Source organism: Budorcas taxicolor, chromosome 14 (assembly GCF_023091745.1).
Source record: "Budorcas taxicolor isolate Tak-1 chromosome 14, Takin1.1, whole genome shotgun sequence".
NCBI lineage: Eukaryota > Metazoa > Chordata > Mammalia > Artiodactyla > Bovidae > Budorcas > Budorcas taxicolor.
In genome coordinates this window covers 85307997-85325177 of record NC_068923.1, presented here as the reverse complement: position 1 = coordinate 85325177, position 17181 = coordinate 85307997, and the positions used below count along the sequence as shown (strand labels likewise).

General features: G+C 44.2%; 1 protein-coding gene across 1 annotated transcript in view; it reads right to left on the bottom strand.

Moving 5' to 3' along the window:
- RUNX1T1 (RUNX1 partner transcriptional co-repressor 1) overlaps nt 1-16759 on the bottom strand; it is a 150201-nt gene extending 133442 nt beyond the window's left edge. Inside the window, 4 exon segments of the mRNA XM_052651782.1 lie at nt 8799-8855; nt 8858-8900; nt 8902-8942; nt 16732-16759. Coding sequence (XP_052507742.1) covers nt 8799-8855; nt 8858-8900; nt 8902-8942; nt 16732-16759 — 169 coding nt within the window.
- Between the last annotated feature and the right edge of the window lie 422 nt (nt 16760-17181).

Genomic DNA, 17181 nt, shown 5'->3' with positions numbered 1-17181 from the left:
CCACTTCAGTATTCTGGCCTGGAGAATTCCATGGACTGTACAGTCCATGGGGTCACAAAGGGACACGACTGAGCGACTTTCATTTCACTTCACTGCCCAAATTCTGGCAAGCTAAATACAATGGACATCGAATCTGAGTTGTCATCACTTCCCCCTCTCTAAATTCAGCCATATCCAAGTACTAATTATTTTTCTTTGCAATGTCTCTAGCATCTGCCTATTCCTCCTTATCCCACAAACCCATTTCTGGCCATTCTTCTACAAATATCTAACATTTAAACTACTGCAAAGCCAGTTCCCTACCTGGCCTTGGTCTTCCCTCATTCCATCCACCCCAATCTGGCCCACCAGAATCAGACCAAGTCTTCAGAAACACAACTTTAACTGGGTCCATGATTTCCTGTTGCCTTTTTATTTTTTTCTGCTCTGGTTTTATTAAAGTCTATTTTACCATGGCATTCTTTATTCGAGTTACAGATGTACACTACCATGGGTGAGACAGACAGCTGGTAGGAAGCTGCTGTGAAGCCCAGGAACCTCAGCTGGGTGCTCGGTGACACCTAGACAGTGGAACGGGGGCCAGGATGGGAGGGGGGTCCACGTGGGAGGGGACACGTGTGCATGTAGCTGATTCACTTCCCTGGACAGTGGAAACTAATGCAACGTTGTAAAGCAATTATACTCCAATTTTAAAAAAAAAGTTCAACTGGGAAACCTAATATAGAGAGCATCTGTGATAAAGAACAGAACTATTCTGGTTTCTCAGTGCTAAGAGGATGAACAATCTGGGCAGCCTCCACACCACCTCCCAGTCCTAAGGGGTCCCACTAGACACAGAAGTTTTTTTTAAACTTCTGGCTTACTGAGAAGACAAAGCTTAAATCAAATGCCTGGTAGTCCAAACATTTATGACCTTGCTGCTTATTTCCCAAGCCTCACCCAAGGGTCCTTTTTGCTGGATCCACGTTAATTTATTCTCTCTCTGCCTCTACCCACCCCACCCAACATACCTCTCCCAAGACCTTTTCCAATCACCATTCTTACTTTATAACTGCCCACAACCCCATTACAATAACATCACCTTGATAATTCCTACCTCTCTTAAAACAAACTTAAAATTTCAATTCACTCCTAAATCTCATTTATTATACCATCTAACCAGCAAATAATAAAGCCTCTTCATCTTTTGTAGCTATCTGATTTGTCCTGAGTGGGTTTATTATCATTCAGTGGGAACTGGGTCCACTACCTGTTCTGTGTCTCTAATATAGAAAGCATTTGTGATAAAGAACAGAAAAATTCTGGTTTCACAATGCTAAGACGATGAATGGAAGGGCCTGAACCCAGACTGGGCAGCCTCCGCGCCACCTCCCAATCCTATGATAGTATATGGGAAAGTATTGCTACTTTGTTTCAGGTTTACAACCAAAGGCAAAAACCTTAATTTTCTTTCAAATATTCTAAAATGTTTCATTACCAAGGCTACCCCCAACAACATATGCCTTTAAGACAGTCAAATTAGCTTTAATGGGTTGCTCACTTTATTGCTTTTCATTTATGTTTTTCTCTGATATTTTACACCCACTTTCTCTTGCCAACTCAAAGCTTGACATGGATAAGTCAATGGCGACTGATCACATTTACTTTCCATTTAGACCTGAATGCACCTAACCTACCCTGATTCAAACAAAAGGATTTGAATTCATTCTCCACATTTGTTTCCCATCAGAGGTCAAGTGTGGATATCATTTCTAAATAAACCTAGCTAGAGATGAAGATGAAAATGTGTGACAGGTAGGCAAAGAGGTTTGGCAATAAAGAAAAGTTGCCTGACACATGATAAAAGTTACAGAATTCTAACATCACTTGAAAAGAACACTTTCACAGGAAAGAAGGATTACTATATCAGTCTGATAAACACCACAGTTCCAGTCCCAATATCATCTGCTGTTCTTCCCAGCTGTGTTTGCTCATCACTGTGTACATAACATATGCATAGATTCAGAAAATAAACTAGCAGTCTTTCATGACCTGTCTTACAGCTCACATCTTTCTGTATGTTCAGGTTAGGGGAAGGGGTATAGTCCATCTAGTTTTAACAAAGTAGAGGAACCAGCTTCCTAAGACCTTGTATTTAAAGCACAGTTTGCACCATGCTTACCACAATGTTCAGTAGGAGAGGACTTCCCAATTGCTGATATTCCACATGCCAAGTTAGATGTGCATTTGAAATGCTCACAGCAATGCTGCTATGCTAGCGCCCTGGCACAACCCTTAAGCCAGTCTTTGCGGGTACCATCATCTACTTCCCTAATACCCCTCTCATCTCTAACCTGCACGTCCTCAGGTATACTCCCCACAAGGTCTAGCAGAAAGGACGTCCCAAACACTAACATCAGCTAATTTTCTCTCCTGGAGCTCTACTAGAGCTGGCCACAGCGAAGCTCATCAATGGGCTGGCAACGTCTCCTCTGTCATTAGTGGCCCCATAACTCTGGATAGCTTATCTTTAGACAAACTGCCATTACATCTCCTGGTAACATTTTCCCTATTATTTCTCTGATGTAGTATTCAATTCAGTCAAGTCAGGTCTCAACAGTTCACGGCATACATACTTTTAAGACATTCACTTTTATGACAAAGAACTTGAATTTGGCCTCCCACCGAATTTCAAATGCCAACGCAAAAACTTTCTACAACCTATGAAGCAACAGTGGTTCCTGTGGTTTCCATTTCTAGAGACACATGAACCTCATGTAACTTCCATGTCCTTCCTCGTAAACAGCACAAGTTTCCACTGCCATCCTGAATGATGACAAAGGGCTTAATCAAATCAGAAGTATAAAAATGTAATAGTTCCTATATTCCAAAGAAATCCAGCCCAGGTTCACAATTAGTAACTTCACAAATTAGCATTAAACTTTTAACAAGGTCCATTTTTTAAGTCAAAGTACAAAAATCAGGGTCATTGGTAGTCACTGGTCTCTCCATCACTTTTAGAAGCAACAGCAGACTGTTCCTTCAGACAACAGATAGCTTCTTGGTCTTTTGCACTTAACATCTGATTCCTAGGCAAAAATGATAAGGTGCCCTTGTTGGTTTAAACAAGCTATTACTTACCAGGTTCTCTCCAAAAATGGTTTAAAGAGGTCATTTTCTAAATCTCCAGTGACTTGGGTCCAAACCTTGAGACTGTGGGGTGCAGGAAAAGCCTGGTAAGCACTAAAGTGAGCCTTCAGTCCCTCAGCCCTGGCCCCAGGCACCAAGTTCACCTTAGGCGAGGTGAGGGGCAAGTATACAGGCTGTTTTATTTGTGCAAGACCTAAAATGTTTCAGTTCCTTCTCACTCTGTAGAAAGATTCTTTCCTCCATCACTCACCTCTGAAAGGACTGTAGTAACAACTAAAATCTCACACAATCATCTGAGATCCAGGATGGCTATGAGAAAAATGGCACAGTCTTCTCCACACCTCTTCTTTATAACGAACAGTGGGGAGCTGAGGACATTCTGCCCTGATTCTATTTCCCAGTGGTATGCAGATTAGTAGTACCCCCAACTCAGAAATGAAAATATAAGGATTTGTTTTTTCATTTTCTTAACCACGGGAAATTCCTGAAAGCCTACTCATAATATGCTAGGTAGACCTGTACAGATGAGAGCTGGGAAGCCTCGTGATCGAAAAGTCTGCCCATCATTTGCTCCTGAAGCTGGAGTGCACCCGAGGTCACCCAGCAAGTCAGTGACTGAACTGGAAGGGGAACCTCAGTTTGCCTGTCCCGGGGAATGCACACACACGAGGTCCTTCGTTTCCTAACAGAGTGCTTTATGCTACATAATCAGTTATAAGTTCAAGATGGTCCAGACTCCCTCTCCTCTTAGTCGTGACGAGGAAGTGGACCCAGCCAACTGGGAGATGCTGAGATGGAGTAGAGTGAGCAAACTGCCTGAGACGGGCCAAGCCGCAGGGACTAAGAACATGGAGCGGAAGACGGCCCTGGAGTGCTGAATGAGACCAGCAGAGAGAGAGGTCCCAAGGCCACGTACAATGCAGGAAGGCGGCATTCTGATGACAGAACAGCATTCAGTAATGGAAAAACCCGCATCAGGAGGATGAGGGATACAGAGTGCATAAGCGTGCTAAGTTGCTTCAGTCGTGTCCAACTCTTTGTGATCCCATGGACCGTAGCCCACCAGGCTCCTCTGTCCATGGGATTCTCCAGGCAAGAATACTGGAGTGGGTTGCCAAGTCCTCCTCCAGGGGATCTTCCCAATCCAGGGATCGCACCTGCATCTCTTATGTCTCCTGCATTGGCAGATGGTTCTTTACCACTAGCGCCCCCTGGGAAGGGGCATATAGAGTGGCATACATTTGGGCATATCCTAGGATATCTGCTAGCCGGGAGCCTACTCTGATTCCTAGGTTGGGGGCAAGGGCAAACATAAGGAAAACAGTGGATGTATAGCTCATGACTGCTAAAGAGCACATCAAGTCTAGTATTCAGAGAATATGTCTCTGTTAGACCTTGGGAACAGAGCAGTTAATTAAATTTGGGGAACATAAGGAAACCTCAGTGTTCCAAACTGGAGCAAAAGGTCAAAGCAGAAGAGCAACTAAAGCTAGTTTTAGAGTGATGGACTGTATCTCTTTGAAACGAAGAAAGTGAAATGCTGGTTAACCATTTACTTAAAATCAGTGACGACACTATCTGTGAAGGTGAGTGCCAGGCTCACAGTGGCTCTCCAACGTCTGCCAGCTTCCCTACCTTCTCCCAAGACGAACAACTAGGTGGCAGCCCTCGAACGCCTCGAAGCCCCGGGTTAAAAGATGAATGCATCTAGTCAATCACGTTCCATAAGGCACTGGGAGGTGTTCAGACTGTTGGACACACGACAGGAAAGCCTTACACCTGTACTCTCCACAGCCAACAAGAGCTGTAAGCCTAGAGGCCCCATTCACCCAAGTACAGACTTGTCTTAGGGACCCTGGCCAATATGGAGCCCACAAAAACCAACCTGTTTCACGAGTTCCATTATACAGGTAACCTCAATTAGAACTATCAAAGCAGAGGGATTGTAAGTAGGTCTCTTACAGTTAGTGAAAATGTTAGTGGTTCTAAGCAAGACTGATGGTTTTAAGTGTTTTCAAACAAAAGTATCTCACACCTTAAACCTCAACCACAGGGCATTACTTTCTCAGCAGTTCTGATATAAAAGCCTGAACATGACTTGATCAAGTATGGACATTCTGAAAAGAGTCACAGGAAGCTCTTCCCTGCTCATGTCAGATAAGGTACTGAGGCTTCAACACCGATTGCGGTTCAACACAGAAACAACACACTAGAAGGCCATACAGAAAAAGTGATGGGGCTGTGTCTGTGAAATAAACCTTCTTCACTGATACACGACTCCGGTGACATTTCTTGAGAGTGGCAAAGTGATTGGGGCTACACCAGACAATATACCCACCAAGGAATATACCCAAATCTCTGACATTATGCCAGCAACAACATGCCACAACTGGGCTTCAAATTGGAAATTACATTCTTTATAAGAATTATTCTCAGTTGTACATGTGATCACAAGTATATACAATGCTGTTCTTCAAAAAACCTCTTCTTTCGATTGGTGTTTCAGAAGAAACATTTGTTAATATCAAATATGCTAATGTGTCACAGTTTCTGTTTTCCCTCGTATCCTTTGAAAATATTCTCAGTTTATCTTTGAAGAGTGAGTGTGTCTGGCAATTGAACTGTGAAGGTACAAGCTATATAGCCTCTAATTGACCCAAAGCAGTGATCATGCTTCACCCTAGACAAATTACTATACCACAAGTCCACCCAACTGCAATTGTGGATGGAGTCAATATTAAACCTGATCCAAATTTTATAGGTCTTCCTTCTACCTTAATTCTCTATGTCCAGTTTTGTATGACTAGTATTGCCATTTATTTTCTTTCTGTAGGGATAAAGTATTATTTTTATTATTGTTATTCATGTTAGAGTTCTTTTTAATTAATATTGAGTAATTTTTTAAACATGTCTTTCCTAGAAATGTCACTAGTAAAATGCATCCAATTTTTCTCTAATGTGGTGCTTTCCCTGTCCATAAAACTTATTTGATTAGCAGTACTATAGAAGCTAAAGCTTTTGTATGCAGGCACTCAAGCATAATTTAATCATTTTATTTAAGCATGAAAAAAATTATTCTGAAAGCCCTGTTAGGTAAAATATCCCTGATTAATTTAAACTTACATTTACAGGTATATTAAAGGTGAAATAAATCACAGAATGCCCAGTATGCAATGGAATAGTGTTAACTTTGTTATAATAGTCAGCAATAAGTTAAAAATTGGAGTATTAGAGAATGTAAGGAATAACTCTCTCAATTTAAGTAACTTCATTTAAACAGGTTACTTTAAAATAAATTTTGCTTTATGTGAAACCATTTTATATTACAAGGATTTCCACCTATGGAAATCTCTTTCATAGTCAAACGAGATGAGGTCCTAATTGCATAATACCATTTATCTGCTGAGGATAAAAGTGCCAACAAATGAAAATGCACATTAGGCAAGAGATTGTCAGAATAGAAAATTGTCTTTTTTATTTTTTTATTTTTTTTTTTGGTTTTTTTTTTGTTTTTAAATAACCCACTCACATTAACAAAAGACTGCAGTAGCTTCCAAATTATAGGCTGTTATTTTTAGTGGAAGTAGTTCAATATTCATATTGGAGCAGATGTAGCAGTTTAACAAAACAGCTCTTCAAATCCTGCACAAATTGAAAACAGGAAAACTGATTGCATTTTCTCTTATCACTTTCCTTTTCTGAATTGACACTTTTGGCCTTCTGAAAATTTACACATGGCTTTCATCTCAACAGTACCTGCTGATCTAACAGAAACCTAACATTTTCATGAAAATGGTATAAAGGACTATTTTGTTCAAAATGTTGTAAAGGGCATCAATTGCCTAACCTGATGACAAGAACTGCTGGATATAAGGCATATTCATAATAGTTTTATATTTTCACTGAACTTTAAAAAAATACATTAAGTCCCCTCTGGTTTTTCCCATGTTCACTTTTCATACAATTCAAATTTCTTTGACTCAAGGTCTGCCTAAAACTTAGTTTTATTATCCAAAGACTATGGAAAATGTGTAAAAGGGTAGATTACACTAAGACGTAGAATACTGAGTATTTTCTCTGTCACTGCTTAGAATACACATGTTTATCTATCCATACTGCTTTCTATTCAGTCACATGAACGTAAAATATACACATTCTGCTTTCATATTCCACCCACAGAAAAAGGAAAGCCAGACCCTCTTTTTGAAGGGGACTTACACATTTCTTTAAACAGATACAGATTTAGCAGGTGCTTGAATATCCCCAACTGGACAAAAATGGATGTCACCTGAGCACAAGCTATCTGAAAGATGTGACCAACCCATTCAATGTAAATGTCTCTGGAAGGTAAAGGTGAAGCTTGAAAATGGGTATTCCTATATGTAAAATACAAGGACTGACAGCTAAGGAGCTCCTCAGATTTTCAAATAAAACTATATCACATATTTATCTGTTACCCCTGATTCTAAGTGAAATTAAAGATGTCCCTAAGAAATGTTCTCTGTCAGCTCACTAGCAAAAGATCTCTATCCTTCTGAAGGATTCCAGGCTGTCTATTCTCATTCTGCCTGGGTGACAAGGTAACCCCAGGCAGAAATGACATACAGTAAATATATGTGCCACTCCGGCCAGCTGGACTGTGAATTTCAGTGTCTCATCATGCTCACTGAGGTAAGAGCAAACCTGAAATGTCAATATGTTCAGTCAACGGAAGTGAAATAATGGGACTCTATTGTCTTACCCAATCGATCTGCTGCTGTCAACAAGGAAACATGCCCCCCTGCTTTCAAACAAATTTTAATTAGGCTCTTAGTTACTGGATCATATTTACCTATGAAAATAGTTATCCTGACTATGTGTAGGAAGCAAAACAATTGTTTTTCCCACTTTTACCCATTTTAAAAACCTTTTAAAGTTGATGCTGTAATCTTTAAACACACTCAACTGTATTAACATGTTTCAAATTAAACAGGTTTATTAAATATTTTAAAATTATTTTCAGTTTAAACCAATTCTAAGGGGGGGGGGGGGGGGAAATCCCATAGTTTAAATTCAACATGCAAATCTACCTTACAGTCTTGATTTTTGTTCCCTCTGGACCTAGTTGAAATCATACTATAAAATCAACTAATTCCACATTAAAAGTATGTTTCATTTGCTCCTCTCACTCATCCAAGTACTACCATTAGCATCAATTCACCACCCATTCAAAACATGTCACACCGAACCAAACACAAATGATCAGTTCCAAAAGCCTCAACCGATTTTGCTCGGTTTATCAATCCTACAAATAAGGGATAAATGAAACTCTTGTTATAAGAAGGGAGACGGTGCTAAGGAGGGCAGGAGGTGGGGGCGAAAAGAATATAAGGCATTCAAGCCATTGCGATTTTCCCTTAAGTTCTACAGACTTTGAATGCAAAGAAGGGACACAGTCTCACCTTAACATCAAAATAAAATGGAACTAATCAAGTTGTTAAGCAGCTTCTTCTTTCCCCCTCTTCATCCAAAGGCTTCAGCATCCCATCAATACCGTAATCCATTGTTCCCCCCCCCCAACCCCCGCCCTTTATCCAGTCTCCTTTAAACCTATTTAGAATGGCAAAAAAAAAAAAAAAAAAAAAAAAAACCGAAACCCAAGGAAAGATAAGGCCCTCCGGTAATCTCACCTCGGTGAGTCCTGTCTGGATAGCAGAGGTGATGGGAGATAGCGGCCAGGCCAGGGCTGATGCCTGCTCCTCACCCCACACAACAAAAGGCAGATTTCTCTTTCCTCCCTCTGCTAATCTTGAAATGTAAATTCTCTCCGCCAGCTAAGAGGAGCGACAGATAACGTGGTACATCTTCACTTCTCCCGGTCTTATCGACTTCTGAATCGTTTGGGAAGGGGGAGAGGAAAAGAGAAAGGCCGCCTCCCCGCGCCCCCCTGCATCCCGCCCCCCACCCCTCCCCTCCTCCCGGCCCGCCCCCCGGCCCCCGGCCCCCCCGGCCGCCGAGATTACCTTCTTGGCAAAGCAGCGCAGGAGAGGCGGCCGCCGCAGCGCAGGCGGCCCCCGGACCGCGGCTTTGTATTCATTAAACACACATCGGAGCTTATCAGAAGTCAGAGGCTTGTCGGGATGGCACATTGTGTGTGAGTGAGTGTGCGGGCGCACGAGGGAGCCGAGCGGAGCCGGCGTGCATCGGGGTGATTACAATATCAGCAGGGCCCAGATGGAGGCAGGAAAATAAACAGAGGGTGCGTGTGAGACGGCGCGGGAGAGGCAGGGGAAGCGGGAGAGAGGGGGGACCGGAGACGCGGGCTGCAGCGAAGGAGCAGGGACCGGCAGGGCAGGGGCGGGGGGTTCGGGGGGCAAGAGGGGCGAGCGAGGCGCCCCCAGGCTGGCCGAGGCTGACCTGTCTCCCCCCTACCCCAGTCTGTCCCCTACCCCAGTCTGTCCCCACCCAGACTAGCAAACTGCCTTTCTCCCTTGCTCCGGGGATGGCGGACGGAGGCAGCCGGGATGCTAACATTCCGGGAGGTTCTGTCAAGGTCAGAGGGGCATCCAGAGCCCGCTTTTTGCAGGAGCTTAACAACGAGACAGTCACCGTGTGACCTCCATCCAGACAGACCCAAGTTGCCCAGCAAACCCAGGGAGTCCTCACGGGCAGCGACACAGCCCTTCCCGACCGACCTCAAGTGGGAGTTCTCGTCCCTTTCTTGGCTGGCTCCAAGACTAGATTCCAGCCCCCTGCCCACATCCACGGAGATGGCTGTGAGGCGGATACAAACGCTGGCATCTCCCCGGGCTTGTCAAGGTGGTCCCAGCGGAAACCTCGCGTGGCCAGCGGCACCGGGAGAAGACCCACTTGTGACTGGGAGCTACAGGTGACTCTCAGACACCTGCTCCACCTCCAGAAACTGTGCCGGCGGTGGGGGCTCCTTGTGTGTACATCTGAGAGTCTATTTTGGAGGTGGGAATTTGAAATCGAGGCAATCAATCCCGGCTTGAGCTTGCCTCCACAGCTCTCACCCCCCACCCCCACCCCCCCAACCCCAGAGCCGGGGAATCAATCAGACACCAAGCAGGGAGCTAGCGCTCCTCCCAGTCCAGAGTGCCTCTTCCACCCCCATCAGGGTCTGCAGGGAGGTACACCTGAGTGGTCTCCTGGGAGCCCCCTTTCCCCTTTTAAATGCACCCGTCAGCCAACGTGTACATCTGATCAGATCCTTAATGGAGTGCAAATAATGCAGCAAAGGTTATTTTATTGGGGGGGGGGGGGGCGGAGAGGGCGTATTTATTTGGTCATGTTGCATTTCAAGGCACTGAAGCTTACTTAAGAAGCTCATGTCAGTATGAAGAGTGAGTTCAGAATAAAGAAGCCAACAAACTCCAGAACTGTTCCTGACATACACGGTAGCCCCTGCTGCAGTGAAACTTCAGATTGTAAAACAGTTTATGCATGGGGGCTCGATAGTTTGGGGTAAGGGGAAATAAGGCTCGTGATTAGAGAAAAACATCAACACCAAAGTCCAAGGGACCTAGCAAGCCACCTCTGAGAGCAGACAAATCTGAAGAAGACCTTAAGAAAATCAGGAGAGGCAGGGGTCACAAAGAGGGGGCCAACTGAGCCCCTGAACCACAACAGCAAACTGTTGAATCAAGCACTCCCCTCCAAACTACTGGGATCCACTGCTCAAAAAGTTTTAGGAGCAGTGGATCCTCTGGCCCCCAAGCTCCCACCACTCCAAGAAAACAATTAAGGGAAACCTGATAGGTCAGGTAAAGTGCAAAAAGCTAGGCCTTGGTGGAGGAAGGGCATGTGTGAAAAATCTTGTCATGCAATGAATGTCAGATGAAAAGGGCTCTGCCACAATCCACCAGTAATCCAATCATGTGGAAAACCTCGGGGTATCACTGAGAAGAGGAGGTACTACTTCCCTGTAAATCTTCAAAAAGTGAGCAGGTTCAATAGTTACAGAAGGGTGCAAAGAGAGGGAGGAGGCCCTTGGGCAGGAAATGTTACCAAATCGAGTGCACTCTAAATGAGTGAAAATCTGTCATTCTTACATGTTTTAAATGTAACAACAGACTTCTAGAGTATCATTAAAGCTCTCATAAAGGGTCACCTTTCACTTTTTCTCTAGCTGCTATAGAAACCTGCATTCAGGATAACCAGGTGCAATCACATATACCTGCCCCTTTATTACATATTAGGTAGATCAGTTTGGACAAAGATTACAGACACATGTTTATAAATCCAATGCAACTCTAGGAAGTAAAAAATACAACTTAGAAACGCCAACTGATTTTTCCATTACATGCGCTTTGAAAAAATGCTATTTATAAAACAAACAAAGCCGGACTACTTCCACAGAAAAGGCTTACATTTTTCTTTAAAAAGCATCCAGACACTGAAGGTATGAAGAAAACTGCACAACAGCTTATCTGCCAGTGTTCTTGTTTTGTAAAGACATACTATTTCTATTAATACCTTGTTTGTTCACTGACTTTTGGCTCACAGTTACAGAAAAGATCAACCAATTCTCAAATGGGAAGAATCCATGACTTTCTTCCAAAGCAAACACTTTGCTGCAAAGCTTTCAATTTAGAAAAAAGCAATATAATAATCAAGAACAATCATAGAATAAGTGTACAACAGGAAGTGGTTTCTATAATCACAGCTGTCTTAAAGGCCAGGCTGGAGACTAAAATCTTAATTTCAACTAGTTCTTTTCTTAATAATAGGTTACCTTCCTATAAAAGCAAGAAGTCCATCTGTCTCAAGCAGATAAGTTTTGAAGCATTAATTCGGATAAAAATCTAGCATTTTCTTTGAGTATGTGAATTCTAGTGTGCTATAATGTGAGAATTCCAACATATGACCATTATGGCATAATATCTCATTGCTCAGCTTGTCATTATTTCATTTGTAATTCTTATGTTAATTATGTTCATAATTACTATAAACAGATGTGGTAGAGATTCATGTGACCTTTTATTGCAGAATGAATTCCTCACTCATTTTGCTTTAATTTCTCATGTATGTGAAACTGAAATGCAAAAAAAAAAAAAAGCTTTCGGATTTCCTAATGCTTTATATGTATAAGTTAAAACCTACCTTCTACTTCATCTGCATTTCAAAATACTAGAATATTCTTAACATTTAAGCTGCTTTACAGTACATTTTAAAATTGCACACTGAATCTCACTGCTGCTCACTAAATTGTAGCTATGGATGCCAAACAAAGACTAGCATCCGTGTCTAAGTTGTCTTTCTTTTTTTTTTTAATATCAAAGGTTAATGCAGCAGAATTGTGCTTCAAAACCAAGTGCCTAGCAGCTACATAGCAATTTATTCACTCATAACTCAACCATCACCCTCTTTACATAAAACACATTTACAATAAAATCTGTATGGATTTCATTAGCTGAAAACCTCCTCGAATTTCATTTCTTTGGCCCTAATCTATAATTAGTGTGGACAGACAGGTGCAAACCCTTCTCTTCTACAGATGGCTACTGGAAACGGTGCAAAGTAGCTCCTTCTGTTTAAACAACACAGAGATAACCTGCTCTGTCTTATCACTTACAATTACCTCCATTAAACTGAACTAATGTTTGCTTTAATAAAATGTTCACTGTTCTTTAAACATTATTTAGGAACTCTTATATTAATGGCTGTAAAAAAGTGAAGTTGGAACGTGTCTCTTTAGATAATGAAAAATAACTTATTCTGGATGAAATGTTCTCATTGATGGATAATATTCTGAGGTTCACAAAGGTATTTTAGTTGACTTAATATTTGTCAGTTACTTTGCATAAAAGGGTCAAATATGGCATTTTTAAAAGGCATCCTGGTGACAAATTATTTAACAAGTAAAGAAATTCAGAACTATGAAATGTTTAACTTCTTTATTATAGATTTTAACTTACTGAACTCCTAAAATCCTAGGTTGTTTTCACAGAGTATTTATGTTCACCTAATTTTATGTATTTGTTTAACTTCTGATGGATTCTGAAAGTTGTATGAAGGCATCATTTTAAGGAACATTTTAAAAATTAACCATGCATGCAGTGCACTCTGTAAGCACACGGTTAAAAATAACACCATTTCATACTAAATAACCTCTATAAAGCCAGAGATCACTTCTCCCTGCTTCTGCTATCAATAAAGTCTGTGGGTCACTGGATGATGAATAAGGTGTCCCTAAAACAAAGAACTTTTAAATGTCCAAACATCAACAAATACCTTTTCTCACTGAACCTACCTAACTTACAGTAATAGACTCCAGTAAAATGCAACTGAATCATTTTTTTCACATGCAAATCCTGCAGGTGCCAATTTTTGAGACTGCTTCGCTATGAAGGGCTATGCTGCCTGCATAAAACCTCAATGAAGAAGGGTTTGCATTCAGAGCCTGTCAGCTGATGTTCATATCAAAGAAGTGGGAAACACGATTTGACAGTGAAGAATGTCCTAACCTGACAACCACTGCCCAGCATTCCTATTGGAAGCATTTCTTTCTCGTGATCCCTTTTCAATGTCGGAAAAAAAGAAAAGTTTTTTTTTTTTTTAACAATAAAATAAGCTTCTATTTTTATAATAAAATAAATGATAATGGCACCTTACATTTGTGTACTTCTTTCCTATTTATGAAGTGTCCTTTCATCTGCAAATATTTATACTAACACCCTGGATGGAAGAATTCATCATTAAAATCTAGCATCAAGAACAATATTTTACTTTTCTTCAGAAAGGGAAAATTGTAAAAATATAAAGCTGCAATCTTGTAGCTGCAACATGTACTCTCCTACCATTTCCAGCAGCTTGCAACTTGATAGGGCAGTTTGCATTGTACTACAAGAAGAATGTGTCTTATTAGGAAAGCCCTTTTAAGGATCATTTTTAAATCAAATTATTAGCAGATATTAGTGAGTCACAGGGACTAAAGCTATAAAGGAAAATAGTATTTCAAAGATTTCTGGGCTGCTTTGAGCTGTCCAAACATTAAAGAAAAAAATGCACCATTTTTTCCACTTCTTTTATTAGATATGAACTGGACACTGGAGAAACTCCATACTCAAACTCTCCCACTCAGTATTTAGCATTTCAAATAAATTGACTGCTGTCTAAATGGTTTACAAAAAATTATGAATGCTTACACAAAGTCTTCTAACATAAAGTTCTTCTCTTAGTATGACCGCAGATAAAGTCAGCTTCTATACACCCAGAATGAGCCTGATTCCTTGATTATTTCGTGGAAATTCTTTCTTTTGAAAGAATAAGCCAAAGAAATGCTAAATACGGTACAGATAAAGCAATGTTAGACTTCAACTTCCTCAATATCCTTCCTGGCTGCAAAAAATGCCTAGGTTAAACACTGGGTGAGACTGTCAGCTGTCTCTTTAAAAATAACCACCCATAAAAAGAAAGAAAAAGAAAATCAGACTGTCCCATGCATGCTACCTGAAAGCCCCTACAATGTTAAAACTAGAATTGACATTAAGAATAAACAATGGGGAAAGATCCAGAGAATCATAAATTTGCTTCTCTTTGTACACATCACATCTGACATAAGCATCTGGGTTTGGTCCAGGGTGGTTTAAGAAACAATTCTGTTTATTCACATTTCTAAGGAACTGTATGACAGCAGAGACTGGGCACAACAAAACGCTCACATGGTCCAGGCAAAAGGCTGCAAAAAACTAAAGAAGACCCCCGACACTACCGGTTTACCACTGAAAAGCTGATCAATTTGTATTCTAGCGAGTGTGGACTCACTGGGCACAGGCCCAGGTTCCCTCTCATTCTAAGCAAAGGGAGGGTTATGACAATCAAAGCCACTGGGTGCACGTAAAAATGGGACACATGTTTAAAAGGAGACGGGGTGGGGGGGGGGGGTGCAGGGAGAGGGGGGCGGAACCTGTAAAACAGATTTCAGTTCACACAGAAGGTACAAAAAGAAAACGCCTTGGTCAGCAACCCAACCTTTATCAGGGGATACATCAATTTGCAGCTGCTGTGGGCAGCCATTTATATCAAGGCCCTGGGCAGATTAATTAGAGGGAGCGAAGTTAAAATTTCAAGGGGGCCCGGAGTGACATGAAGCACATCAAGTTGCTCTGGAGTGGCCTCCCCCCAACTCCTGACCTTCACTCCCCGGCCCTGGACTTTGGGACTGGTCTTCAGGAGCTCCTCCGCGGGGGACACTGGCTATTCCTGCAAGGGACACTCTGGTGCCAGGCTGAGGCGAGTTGGGCTTTAAGATGCCCAGATCTTGAAGAATAGCTGTGCTCAAAAGATTTCAACCGCCACGACGCTTTGCAAGGAATAAGGAAAACAAGGGCTGCAAGGCTCCGCAGCCAAATTCTCCAAACTTGAAAAGCGCGGGGGGAGTGGGGGGGGGGGGGGGGGGGGAATCGGGCTATTTTTAGTAACAGTCTGGGTTCACATCCTACTTCCTGGAATCTGTACTCAAACTTTTCCAAGGGTTGACTTACCCCACCCCAACCTCCATAAAAACTTTCAAAAAAAAAAAAAAAAAAAAACGGATTTAAGCGCCTTGTACCCACCGAATTGTCTTTCCTAAGGGGGTCCTAGCCAGCATCAGATCCGCCCAGGGAGAGGGGTCTGGGTGCACCGATCACCCCAGTCCTTTCTGTCCCCCCAAAGAGAGCGCTGGGGCCGGGTAAACGAATTGCATCCCCGGGACGCAGCTTTTTCCGTCCGGGCTCCGCCTGGCGGGGGCTCCGTTGCCGAGCACAGGGCTCCCCATTCTGAAGAGGAGACGGGCGCCCCCATCGAGGCTGCGCAGGGAACCCCCAAAGGGCCAGGGCGCCGGAGCCCCCGGCGCGCGGAGGTCTGGGCCGCGGGGACGCTGCCCACCCAGACCGGGCGGCAAAGCCCTAAGCCCGTCGCGGATGCCAGTCGGATCTAGAGACCTCACTAGAGTTCGGGGGCGGGGGGCTTGGCCTGTCCTCCAGGGGCTTCCCACCCAAGCACCCCGCGTGCCCAAGAAGACCAGGGCGGGTTCGCAGGGTGGACACAAAGCGCCCGGGGACTGCTCTAAGGACCCCGACCGCAGTCGCCACCGGGTCTCGAAAGTTAAGATTCCTCCTCCTCTCTTGATGCCAGAGCTAAGTTTTCCCACCATCAAAAGCAGACTTTCCAGTTTAAAAAAAATATTTTAAAAAGAAAAAGAAAAAAGAAATGATGGTCCAAGGCCACCTGCCACCCTCACCCTGGGTACCTTGCCCGGGGGTTCGGTCGGGGGGGTGGGTGGTGGGAATAAGTATGATCTTCCAGCTCTCACATTGTCATGATGGAGAGAAAAGAAAACGGGGGGGGGGAGGCAGCAGCGCGGAGAATCTGAGCGTGAAAACGGCACCCCCGGCTGCCCCGTGAAGTTCAGTGTCACCGCAGCGGGCAGCGACTCGCGAGGCTCCTCTTCGCCCCGGTGCGTGGCTCTACCCTAGTTCAGCGACGGGGACAGCCCGGAGCCTCCCGGCTGAACAGCCCAAACGAAGGGGACGGTCACCAGAAGGAGAATTAATAGCAACAACCAGGGCACCCTCCCACCCCAGTGCCCCCAGTCCCCGCCCGCCCGCGGGCACTTACACTGCACAAGGCCGGAGAGTCCCACCATCCGCCACCGGCTCCGAGGTGCCAGGAAAACTTGCCGTCTTCTCGGCCGGCCCGCGGGGCGAGGGGCCGAGGGCGCGGCGCCTCTCCTGGCCCCCGAAGGGCCGGCGCGTCCAGGACCGCGGGCTCGCGCGCGCGCTGGCCGCGAGGCCGCCGAGCGCCGGTCGCCGCGAGCCGCGGGGCGAGGAGCCCGGGGGTCGGGGCCGCCGGCCAGACGCCGCCTCCACGCGGAGCAGCCCCGGACGCGCGGCGCGCCGCTCCTCCCTCCCTGCCTCCCGCCCCTCCCCTGCGGTCGCCGCGGCGGCAGACGAATGGGATGCGGGGCGCGGGGAAGCGCCCCCGTCCCGGGCGGCGTCTGCGTCGGCCTGGCGCGCCCTCGCTCACTCTCGAGGAAGGCGCCGCGCGCGGGGCGGCGGGGCGGCCGCC